General features: G+C 38.7%; 1 protein-coding gene across 4 annotated transcripts in view; it reads right to left on the bottom strand.

The window, feature by feature from the left end:
* CPNE3 (copine 3) overlaps positions 1-13167 on the bottom strand; it is a 57022-nt gene that overhangs the window by 42204 nt on the left and 1651 nt on the right. For all 4 annotated transcript variants that reach the window (XM_033202766.1, XM_033202768.1, XM_033202765.1 and 1 more), the window contains exons 3-4: positions 619-760; positions 165-344 (exon numbers count right to left, since the gene is read on the bottom strand). In XM_033202766.1, the coding sequence (XP_033058657.1) occupies positions 165-344; positions 619-750 (312 nt within the window). In that variant the 5' untranslated portion in view covers positions 751-760. The remainder of the gene's footprint in view (positions 1-164; positions 345-618; positions 761-13167) is intronic.

Genomic DNA, 13167 nt, shown 5'->3' with positions numbered 1-13167 from the left:
ATATAAGATGAATTCTATAATGTTCAAACCAAGCATATTAATATATAAATTGTCTTTAAAGTGATTACATGTTTTTCAACTTTAAAAATTAAATGATGCTTACCTAAAACACCAAATTCATTAAAATTTAGACAAAATAGAGTACAGTGGCTATGTATACTTACTTGTCCAAGGGTACATTCACATTCCCCTAAGAAGTCATCATCACTCAGCTCAATAGTTTTGTTGTCGATGTCATAAACCCCAAATTTCAATTTCTGAACCACTTCAAAGTAGTAATCAATAATAAATGTCTTGGAAAATTGGGGATTCAAGCAATTCTTAATCCTTTCTGTGCGCTCAACCTATACCCATCCCCCCAAACAAAAAAGTTTATTCAGATCAAAGGTGTACTTCGATTTTCACATCTTTATGTACTAAACATAAACACAGGCATGACAACTAAAGGAAGTTTCTATATGTGTATGAAAAATTCTACAATCAAGGGCAAACTTTCACAAAAACTCCATTAACAGATGAGATAGTGTTAGTATTTTTAACATAAAAAAAAAAAAAAAACTCCCCACATTGTTAAAAGGGTAATTCGGATAACTTTTTAGGTAAACTATTTATCATTACCTCATACCACTGTTGACCACTTGTATTCAAAAATAACACACATAAAGGGTCTGACTTTGACCCTATATCTTTATCCAAAAGATTGGCACAGGAAACATTCAGTGCCACCTTTGTGACACATTGGGCAGCCATGTCTTGAGTTCTAAGAAAACCAATAAAAAGAGAAAGCAAGTGAAACAGTGCCTTTAAGAAGCACACTCATTCTTAACAAAAACAGGTGACTTCTTAAGATCAATTGTCACAATAAGCTTATAGAGTGAACTTGCTAGAATCCGACTGCTATATGTGCCTCCTCGGGATGTGGGTGTCTATTAGCTCATTCCAGTGATATTGCCTCCATCAGATTCTCTTGCTAGGATAAAATTCATTTACTGAATGACAGTAAAATGCAGCTTTTAAGATGGCTAATAAGACATACTAACCTTCTTGGCTGGGCTGACTCAGCCTGTAATCCCAGCACTTTGGGAGGCTGAGGCAGAAGGATGGCTTGAGCTTAGGAATTTGAGACCATCCTGGGCAATAGAGCAAGACCTCATCTCTACTAAAAATAAAAAATTAGCCAAGCATGGTGGCGTGTGTCTATAATCCCAGCTACTGGGAAGGCTGAGGCAAGAGGATTGCTTTAACCCAAGAGATTGAGCCTGTAGTGAGCTGTAATTGTGCCACTGTATTCCAGCCTGGGCAACAGAGACTCTGTCTAAAAAAAAAAAGAAAAAACTAATCTTCTTTTTACCTTAACTATAAATTTTATCATTCAGAAAAACTCCAAGTATTATCTTGATCCTTCACTTAAAGGTATGCCTAACATTATACTACAAAGCAGTTTAAGTTTTATTTTTATTTGTTTATTTAACAAGACGCTGAGTGGGATATTTTCTGTTTTCACAGATTTTTTGGCTAAAACCAAAAACCCCAAAGCCCCCTTTCCCCCTACTCTACCCCTAGCTCCCAATATTTTGCAGCTGTGGTTCTCAATATTGGCTGCTTCCTGGAATCATCTGGGGGAGCTTTCAAAGCTACTGATGCCAGAGTTCCACTTAAAGAGATTTTAACTAGTTTAGGGTACAACCTTGACATCAGCTCCTTGGATGATTCTAATGTGTAGACAAGGTTGACAAGCCTACTGTTCTACAGTGAGAAGGTGTGGTCCATCTTCCCTTATGACTTGCTAAGAAGTATCAGAGTTAGCTTAACTTCCATAGACCCCTCATTCCCCAGTATCCAATCAAAATATGAAAAGGACTGGGGATAGGGTGGAGCACATGATTGGGGCTGGACTTGAGAAGGAATGCAGTATTGCAGGTGAGCTGCCTTCCTCCGTGAACCCAGGGAATGAAAGGGGCTGCAGGTGTCACCAAGAAAAGGAACCAGGCATTGCATTTCCCATCTGGATGTCCACTTAGCCAATGGACGTTGATGGTGCTAGGGCAGGTTCTGCAGGAGAGAAGGTACCTACTACCCTAGAGCTACTGGCAAACATCCTTACAATGGGATAATATTTAATGCCCTTTGCCCCTCACTTTGAGATTTAGCTAAAGTTCTAGGACCACAGAAACAAATCCACTCATTATCTTGTTATATTTAAATATGGCAGTAGGATTCCTGTGCTGTATAAAATGCCTAAGCAAATCTGAAATAACAAAGATTACCATTAGAAGAACCTTTGTAATGTCAAAAACAACTAACGCCTTACAAAAAAAATTTGATAATTCTATTGAACTCTCTAAAAATCGTAGCAGTTCTCAACACATGTCAAAAATCAATACTAAGATTCCTAAATAAATAGAGACTAAGAAAAATGAAGTAGGTTGCATAGTCTTAGAAGTAGCTAGAAATCCCATTTAAAAACAAAGCTGGCTGGGCACCATGGTTCACATCTGTATTCCCAGCAGTTTGGGAGGCCTAGGCAGGTGGATCACTTGAGGTCAGGAGTTCAAGACCAGCCTGGCCAACATGGTGAAACCTCATCTCTACTAAAATACAAAAATTAGCTGGGTGTGGTGGAATGAGCCTGTGATCTCAGCTACTCCGGAGTCTGAGGTAGGAGGATGGCTTGAGACTGGAAGGCAGAGTTTGCAGTGAGCCAAGATCATGCCACTGCACTCCAACCTGGGTGACAGAGTGAGACCCCATCTCAAAAACAAAAACAAAAACAAAACAAAAGCAAACAAAATATATACAAGATATATATATTTAAACAGTCCTAGTATACAGAAAGTGCTTACATTTTATCATTATTATTATTTTATCACTATCTGCCTCTAGGGTCTGATCCTCTCTTATCTATCCCATGTTTCTTATTTTTTTATTATTCCATTGCATGATTATCCTGATTTTTCCAATCCATACTAAGGTGTTCCTTTGAATTCCTATTACACTAATAGTAACAGATTACTGCATTATAGGAACAAGATCAAATTTGGGGTAATGCACACACCCAATTTTTTTTTTTTGAGATGGAGTCTTGCTCTGTCATCCAGGCTGGAGTGCAGTGGCACAATCTCGGGTCACTGCAACCTCTGCCTCCCAGATTCAAGCAATTCTCTGCCTCAGCCTCCCGAGTAGCTGGGATTACAAGTGCCCACCACCACGCCCTATAGAACCCTCCATCTGGCACTTACTGTGTGATCATGTATAAGTAACTTCAACTTCCTGAGCCTAGATTTCCTCATCAGTAAAAATGGAGATACTGCAAGTAAATTTGTAAATCTGGCATGTGCCAGGCATCCTGTCTTTTGTATCTAATACAGAATCTGTAAAATGAATGTTAGTTGTATGATTTTTTTTTTTCTTTGCATAACGTAGTTTAGAGTCTTGTAAGTTGTATGTCAGCAGTACCAAGCATAATGCAGTGCCCTGTGGATGAACCCAGAATGAGCAATGATTGCTAAAGCTCCCAAAAAAAACCATGTAGAGGATTCTCTACCAGCCAACAGAAAAGTCTTCAAATTTCCAAGGATGGGGAGAATTCAACAGAGAATGCAGACATCTATGTGTGAAGTCAGTCTCACAGCAAAGAGACACCACATATCAGAAGAGCATTATTTTTTTCCCTAAAAATGCTTATACAAAAGCTACAAAAACAACATGCCAGGCACAGCTGATTATTTAACAAATTGCTGACAGTTACACTACTGCATTGCTGCCAGGAAACAAATTTCCTCTATTAGCAGCATTCCTCTCTGAAAATGACTCTGACTGTGGCCTCAATTTTATCCTGAAACCCATTATGGCTGAATGGCAAATGGGAGAAATTACATAAACACTAGGGTCTGGAATCTTGTTAATAGTAGTATTCATGAAGATGCTGTTCTCATTTCCTTTTAATGTAATTATCCAGTACATGATATACAATTTTTTAAGAGAGCAATAGAATATTTTATTCACAATCACAATGGGAGCTGGGCATATTGGCTCATACCTGTAATCCCAGCACTTTGGGAGGCTGAGACAGTAGGATCACTTGAGCCCAGGAGTTCAAGATCAGCCTGAGCAACAGAGACCTCATTCTCTTAAAAAAAAAAAAAAAAAAAAAATTTAGCCAGGCATGGTGGTGCGTGCCTATAATCCCAGCTACTTAGGAGGCTGCGGCAGGAGAATCACTTGAACCTGCGGAGGTTTCAGTGAGTGAGACTGCGCCATTGCACTCCAGCCTCGGTGACGGAGCAAGACTCCATCTCAGAAAAAAAAAAAAAAGAAAGAAAGAAAAATTTAAAAAATTACCCAGCCAAGGTGGCATGCACCTGCAGTCCCAGCTACTCGGTAGGCTAAGGCAGGAGGCTCACTCAAGTCCAGGAGTTCAAGTCCACAGTAAGCTATGCACTGCAGCCTGGGTGACAGAGCAAAACCTTGTCTCAAAAAAAAAAAAAAAAATTATGATGAGGGAAAATAAAACAAATGTTTTATATTCTTTTAGTGTGAAAGATTTGGCTGGGATAAGTCACCTGGCAAAGAAAAATAAGCAACTAAAGAATAATTCTATGTAGTATTTTACTCCTTAAAGAGCAGGGTAGAAAACACAAATAATCCCTAGGATTAGACAATAGCTTCCTACTGTACAGATTATTACTTATTGGACAATAATTTGATCCAAACACCTCCTCTGAAATGCAAATAATCCCTAGAAATACCAAATATATCAATCATTCTCCCATTCACCCTAATGTTCTGAATCAGTATTATAACAGAGATAAATCTAAGAACTGAGAATTAAGACTTAATATTTAAAGTGGTATCTGATATGTGAAATTTAAGGCATCTGGTCATTCCCATGCCCTGGCTGAAAATCCTGAAGTCTTATCTACTTTCTCTTTTCTCATTCCTCCTTAAACCTACTCTTAGATTTATCCAGTAAAGATGTCACAGAGATTCTGCCTACTAGAAACCCAAATCTCTCCCCAACATGGAGATACAGCCCCTTCCCCGTCCCCAGAGTCACAACCTTAACTTCAGGTCTTCTGTATCTGTCACCTGCCTAACATAATAGTCTCCTAATGGGTATTCCCACTGCCATTTTCTCTCCATTCACATTATGATTTTATCACTTCTGATTAAAATGTGATAGTCCAATAAACTAAGCCTAGAATTCATGGCTCTGCCAATATCTACCCCTAGTCTACCTGAACAGCTACCTCTGCCCATTCAAGTTCTTCAAGATCCATTTCAGGCCGGGCACGGTGGCTCACACCTGTAATCACAGTACTTTCAGTGGGCGAGGGAGGGGATCACTTGAGGTCAGGAGTTCAACACTCAGCCTGATCAACATGGTGAAACCCTGTCTCTACTAAATATACAGAAATTAGCCAGGTGTGGTGGCAGGTGCCTGTAATCCCAGCTACTCGGGAGGCTGAGGCAGGAGAATCGCTTGAACCAAGGAAGCGAAGGTTGCAGTGAGCCGAGATGGCACCACTGCACTCCAGCCTGGGTGACGGAATGAGACTCTATCTCAAAACAAAACAAAACAAACACTTCAAATGATACTTCCTTCATACAGCTGTTGCTGATACCCTGCTGATACCCCTCATGCTGTCATGGCACTGATTCTATTTTCTTTCCACTATTGTTACTTGTATTTGTGGCTCATCACTCTGTCTATATACTATGAACTGTGGGAAGCGATCATATTTTACCACTTCCTCTTCTTCCTGAAGCATGACATCTGGCACAGGTTATTTGTAGCAGAAAGAGCAATAACTTGGAGTCTGTGTGTGTCATTCAAACTTCTTTCCCACCACTAATTTGGATGTGTCACCTCTGCCAAATTATCTATCTGAATTTCAATTTCCTAATTTATAAAATGGGGATATTAAAAAACCCTGACATTTATCCTTCAATGAAAATAAGGTTAAAATAGAAAAATAAACTTAATACAAACCTTGACAATTGTAGGTTTGTAGCATGCTCAGCATATAATAGACACTCCATGAATTGTAGCAATTATTTTATTAATGACTCAGGGATTTTAATTGATTGTCTCAGCATAGATGGCTTATTATTAAGTAGTAAGACATAAAGCAGCTTTCTCATCCTTATTTATGAAAAGCTTCTTGAAACAATAATACTTTTTGGGATTTACATAAAATTAATTTGGCAAAATAGTCAACCTTGAGCTTAAATAAGGTACGCAGGTGAGGGGAGCGCAGGCTCATGTCAGTGACTCAAAATGTGTCCTAAAACAATTGTGAAGGAGAAGTCAGTGCCCATCTACCAATCCCTTTAGTAAAGTTCCTTCAGTCTTCAGCTGAAAAATGAAGAGACTGGCTTACTGTAAAAAATTCTCCGATGTTCCTTCTGGTTCTAATACCATGATTCACTAACTGCTATTCCGCAGTACATCCTGCCTGACCGCTACTGAAAGCACACAAGGGCAACCTTGGGGCAGCTGGAACTGGCCCAGCAACATCAGCAATAAACACCCTAGGCAGTGTTTCTCCTATTGTGTTGCTCAGAACTGTAATAAGTGTTCCCCTACTTAAAAAAAAAAGGGGGGGGGGGGCAGAGCAGGTAATACGGCTATAAATCCCAAGGCTGCTAAGTTCCTGAGAGTTCCCAGGGCAAACTAGCAACTGTATTTATTACGAGGTTTCTGTAAACCCATTATTTTGCTAAGGACAGCAGGGACATTATACAGCAACAGAAGAGCTTGTAGCTCATTATAATCAAATTGGGGAGATCCATTCACAAAACAATTACTTATTGAATACTTTCTAGGTGTTCCAAAAGTGGGGTTTGGGGAGGAGGCAAAAACAAAATAAATACTTAGCTACTTAGCTAACTATGTATACACAGAAAGAGTATACAAGAGTATAAAATTGTGTGGTACAGTCAGAGAACAATTAGTGCTCTTGGAGCTGAAGAAGGTCCCCAGAGATTTCTACTTTTACTGACGATTAAAACTATACTCCACTATAAAAAAAAGTGCAATCTTATTGCTACTGACTACTGGATTTCTTTTTCACCCTTACATTTAAGGGTACACAGTGAGAGAGTGGGGAGTAGAAGAATAAGGGGAAAGAAAAAATAGGCAATAATTCCATACAACTAGACAGATATTATTTCTTTTACAGTTTTCAAAGTGCTTCCAAATAATATATTATCTTCTGAACCTTACAAAAACTCTGTGAGTTAGGCAGGATAATGATTACTACATGGTGAAAGGTCCATGTGTCACAGATATGACTTTAATATAAGGCACTCCAGTGTCTGAATTGATTGACCCAGAATATGTTGATAATTTTCAGCACATTTTTAATCTTCAAAATAATGCATAATATCTACTAAGAAAAAAATACAAATTTCTTCAAAAAGGTTAAATTACTTACATGGGATCACAAAGCTACTAAGTGTCAGCACCACAGCATAAACCCACGTATTTTCCCCTTTATGCCAAAATCCCTCCAGGGCACTAAAGCCTCTAATTAATAGTTACTTAGCTGTCAAGTAAAAACAGTATTCGTAAAAATAAATAAACTCCATAGATGCACACAATTATGATTTTTCAATTAAAAACAATATCAAAAAATAGTTACTTAGTATAACAGCAATATTCTCTAATTAATTTCCTTTTGGCATGTTAATATCAAAAGTAATATTCAGTCCGACACAAATTAATAAAATAATATCTTTAAAATTACAAGATTAATACTGAGGCTAAAACTAGTTATATGGTTCTTAAACAAATGTAACCAGATTAACAAAAGCTTGCCAAAGAATGGAAGAACTGGAATGGCTTATACTTTATTTATCTTATAGCAGTTCCTCTTCAAGATAACCCATTAAATTGTAAATTACTTAAGACTAAGAAAGCATGTTCTCCTTGCTAGTGTGTCTCTACACACACAGGTCTACCATGTACGTAGGTGCTGTTAGATCATCTTAGAGCAGCAACACTTATTCTCAGAAATATACTGCACTTAATACCCAGACTCTGAGAGTAAAAAACTCACATTAAAAGAATTGAAACTAAGCTTGTTCTGTATTTAGTAAGAAAGTGATGCCCAGATTTATTTTTTTAATCACTACCACAGGATACTAGAAATGAAGATAGGGAATAAGGTCAAGCACAAACATACATAAAACAAAACAAAAAAAGAAACAAAAAGGAAGAATCACTGGATCAGGTGTCAAAAGAAATAGACTGGGCTGGGCGTGGTGGCTCACACCTATAATCCCAGCACTTCGGAGGCCAACACAGGCAGATCACCTAAGGTCAGGAATTTGAGACCAGCCCGGTCAACATGGCGAAATCCTGTGTCTACTAAAAACATAAAAATTAGTTGGGCATAGTGCACTGTAGTCCCAGCTACTTGGGAGGCTGAGGCAGGAGAATTGCTTGAACCCGGGAGGTGGAGGTTACAGTGAGCCAAGATTGTGCCACTGCACTCCAGCCTGGGCGACAAAGCAAGACTCCATCTCGAAAAAACAAAAAAAAAGAGACTGGCTCTGTGTTAGTCACACCACAATGGTGGGCATTTAGGCAACATCAGTTGCCTATCAGTTGCCCCACTTCTCTGGGCCTCAGGTTTTTTCAGCTGTTAAATATTTTTTTTTTTTGAGATGGACTTTCACTCTTGCCGCCCAGGCTGGAGTGCAATGGCGATCTTGGCTCACTTGCAACCTCCCCCTCCTGGGTTCAAATGATTCTCCTGCCTCAGCCTCCTGAGTAGCTGGGATTACAGGCGCCGCCACCAGGCCCAGCTAATTTTTGTATTTTTAGTAGAGACGGGGTTTCACCATGTTGACCAGGCTGGTCTCGAACTCCTGACTTCAGGTAATCTGCCTGCAATCCACCCACCTTGGCCTCCCAAAGTGCTGGGATTACAGGCGTGAGCCACTGCGTCCAGCCTTCAGCTGTTAAAACTAAGAGTTGAGTCAATCCCTTTCTTTAAGTAATTACTAAGGTCTTTTCCATTAATGTACCCTGACCCTGATTTAATTACAGTGAATATGTAACTTGTTTAGGAAGTGGTACTAAAGGATTTTTAAAAATGAGTAGAAAACATCAGAATATTTATAAGGACAAAAAGGAGAAATGGAAGAAAAAGGATAAAGTTTTCCAAACTCAGTCTCCATCTCTATCAAAAAAGCTATATCTGGAGCCAGGCACGGTGGCTCGTGCCTGTAATTCTAGCACTTTGGAAGGCCGAGGTGGGCGGATTGTCTGAGGTCAGGAGTTCAAAACCATCCTGGTCAACATAGTAAAACCTGTCTCTACTGAAAATACAACATTAGCTGGGCGTGGTGGCGTCCGCCTGTAATCCTAGCAACACAGGAGGCTGAGGCAGGAGAATCGCTTGAACCAAGGAGGCGGAGGTTGCAGTGAGTCAAGATCGTGCCACTGCACTCCAGCCTGGGCAAAAAGAGCCAATTTCTGTCTCAAAACAAACAAACAAAATATCTGAAAAAAAAGTATCTAGAAACTTCTCCACTAGTTAGATATCTTGGCTCAAAATTGTTATTAAGTGCTCAGATGACTTAAATAAACAAACAAAACACAGGGCCCAGTCTATTAAGTAGATGCAGCACAATAAGGAAATAAATTTTATTAGCATCCATGAAATCTCACATTATTAAGCTCTTAGCATCTATCATGACAGCAAAATAAATCAGCTTTTAGCCACACTTTAAAAAGTTTCCAGATTCTTAAACTATCTTGAGCAAAATCTAAATAGTGATACCATTGCTGATGCTTGAACATGTAGAACTGAGGAAAGCAGGAGTTAACATGAAAAGGTTGATATGTTATCACTCTAACTTCAAAAATAAAAAGTAGGTGCAGTTTTACCTTGTCTTTATCATTACAAAGTAAGCAATCAACTAAGGACCCTTCATTAATTTCTCTAGAAAATCCTGATATTGTTCTATTCCATGATTCATAACTGGCTACAAAGTTTACTTAAAATGTGTTTCAGGTTATACCACTTTTCTAATCCCTTGGTTACTGTATATACATTTTAGAAGTATCACTGATTGTATTTTCAAGCCCATCAAATGAACAGTTCATCATAGGTTCATTTAGTGAGGTATTAATAAAAGTTATTAATAGAAGCAGGGTTGGGCCAGGCATGGTGGCTGATCCTTATAATCCCAGCACTTTGGGAGACTGAGGCAGGCAGATGGCTTGAGCTCAGGAGTTCAACAGCAGCCTGGACAACATGGCTAAACCCTGTCTCTACAAAAATACAAAAATTAGCCGGGCATGGTGGGGTGTGCCTGTGGTGCCAGTCATTCTGGGGGCTGAGGTGGTATTGCTTGAGCCTGGGAGGTGGAGGTTGCAGTGAGCCGAGATCAAGCTGCTGCACTCCAACCTGGGTGGCAGAATCAGGCCCCATCTCATATATAAATAAATAAAATTTTTTTAAAAAAAGAAGGGTTATCAGAACTTATTAGCTACATAAGCAGAAAAAATAAAATTAAAATTAAAAAGTTACAAATAAGAAGTTACTAACATCAGTGTCACTAAAATTGGTATACAATCCCCTACTGCTAAATTTGACTGGCTTAAGAAAAAAAGAAGCAGTGGCAACATCTCACTATTGCCTCACTTTATGCAACATGCATGTTGGCAAAGCTAGCTATGAAATACATGTCTACAAAGTGAATCATCTTTTACCCTCAATGAAAATCAGAGCCGCATCCCCTACCTGAAAATCCCAAGTGTTCAGTTGAAAAGTTTTTCATTATAAGGCCTAAGTAAAGCTGCTGGCCAGCTGTGCAGCAGGCAGGCTGGATCTGATATTAAGGCACACCAACCTGCGGAGACTGAAGTCTCCTGGGGTTCTCATTTCCCTCAGAGCACATTAAGAATTTTCCCCCTTCTGGAATTTCCCAGATGTTGAACCAGCCATCAGAACCTCTCACCTGCCCTGGTGTCCACTAGGCCCCAACTCTAAATGCATGCTTTCTAAAATTTGACTCCTTTCCTTCTCTTTGTAGGGGAACACGTATATTTAATTGGGCAAGTTGAGCACTTCACAATTTATCACTATGTGCTCCTTTCTAGTTCACGGTGAACAAATCATATAAAAATGCCTTCAGTTTAAAGCAGCAACAACTACAACCACGTGGTTCCCAAGGTTTAAAAAGTTTGTATATTGGGCAAAGACTGTTGAGATGTTTATACATTTCCTGATTTCAAGAATATTCATGTCCTGGTTACTTAACACATACATTTTAGCTGTTTTTAATTTTAGGGCAAATCCCTTTATATTTCCCAGTCATGAGCAGTTTAATAGTACTATTAATTCATTCAACACTTATTGAACAAATATTATAGATTGCCTACTGTGTGTCAGGCACTGTTCTAAGGTGCTGGAGAGCCAACAATAAACAAAGCAGGCAACCATCCCCATGAGGGAGAGGTGAGTTACACTGCAGGGAGGCAGAAAACAATAAAGACAAATAAGTAACATATATTGTATGTTAGGTGGCAGTAAGTGTTACAGGGAACAATAAAGAAGGAGAGCAAGAAGTACTGAAGGTGGGGTGCAATTTTACATATTTTATAAAATTGTTTTGACAATATCATCAGGAAGTATTTGTGTTAATTTTCACTTCTTTTTAAAAAATTCTGACACATAAACATGAAAATGTGGACAGATAAGTAAGTTCCTCTTTACAGTTGCAGATACCTCTTTTAACAAGTACTGACCATCACCTTAAATTCTACAGGCATGGTAAACTAAAAGCCGGGGAAGGTGAAATAGCCGGATAACAACGTGTGCAGAAACCACACAGCTGCTCTGGTAATTTTCACAGGAACTAGATATAATATAACCATTTGCAAGAGGACATTTCAAAATTATTTACCAAAATCAGTATGTAGTATTTCCTTCTATTTTTTTCATGAGGACACTTACTAATAATATGCTATCCACCTAATTCATATTGGTCAATGTGACCATAATACTGATGAATTTTAATGTCTTTTAAAAAGTTATGATTGCATACTGCTAAGCTGTTATATTAAAAGAATAAACAGTCTCTTCATAAAAACCCCCAATATGATTCCCACTCACAAGTAAGAACAAGAAGGGAAAATATTGGGAGGAAGGAAGCTAGATTGTAGGGTGAAGGTAATGGTGGGAACAGTAAAGGAATGCTCTAGTTAGGACTCCTGCAGGTCATTGAGTACAACCAATAGAAGTGACATTGAGTCTTGCTAAAAGATCCACCTGAAAGATCATGCTTTGGTGAGCAGTGGTGGCATTATGAATCTTTGAAGGTCAAATGACATATAATCATTTTTCACGTCTAACATTTATTTTCTTAGTTTTGCTAACAGGCATACTTTCTAGCATAATAAATCACTGACTAAAGAACATCTGAAGAGGAGAAAAAAAAGAAAACTACAATAATAGTTAGAAAAAAAGCCCAGTGATAGTACCAAAAAATAAAGGGGGCAAAGAAAACTATGGATAAAGCTATTCCAATAATTGATAAGGCTGGGTGTGGTGGCTCACACCTGTAACCCCAGCACTTTGGGAAGCCAAGGCAGGAGGATCACTTGAGCCCAGGAATTCAAGACCAGCCTGGGCAACATAATAAGACCTTATCTTTATTATAAAATAAATAAATAAGTAAATAAAATAATTGATAGGTGTTGGAGTACAATATGAACTAGGTACCGAAACAGATGCTGCAAGGGAAATACTCAGGGCAGCAGTAATATCATCATAAAGAGCATAGAAAATAAAATATTTTAAAAGTATAATAGGTTGTCATAAACTTATGTGAAAATGAAGACCATTGTCTATAAACTGTTCACAGTTATAGATAAAATTAGAAGAGGTGTCCAGTCATTACGCAACCCTTAATGGCAAACACTTCTTTTGCTTCTCCCATACTGGAGCCTCCTCTCCCTTCCCATTCTTCAGGGACTAGACCTGAGAGAAGAAATCCTAAAAGAGAACTGCAGACTTCACTGCGGGGTTTATGCCAGGCACCTTTTGGTCTGTGGGGTCCTAAAATTCAGCTCCCTCTCACATCTAGAGTCTCAAAATGATCCAGTCCCAGAGTTTGAAATTCTTCAGCCCAGAATGGGATGTATTT

This window comes from Trachypithecus francoisi, unplaced genomic scaffold (assembly GCF_009764315.1).
Source record: "Trachypithecus francoisi isolate TF-2019V2 unplaced genomic scaffold, Tfra_2.0 Lachesis_group7, whole genome shotgun sequence".
Classification (NCBI taxonomy): domain Eukaryota; kingdom Metazoa; phylum Chordata; class Mammalia; order Primates; family Cercopithecidae; genus Trachypithecus; species Trachypithecus francoisi.
This window is presented reverse-complemented; position numbering and strand designations above follow the sequence as displayed.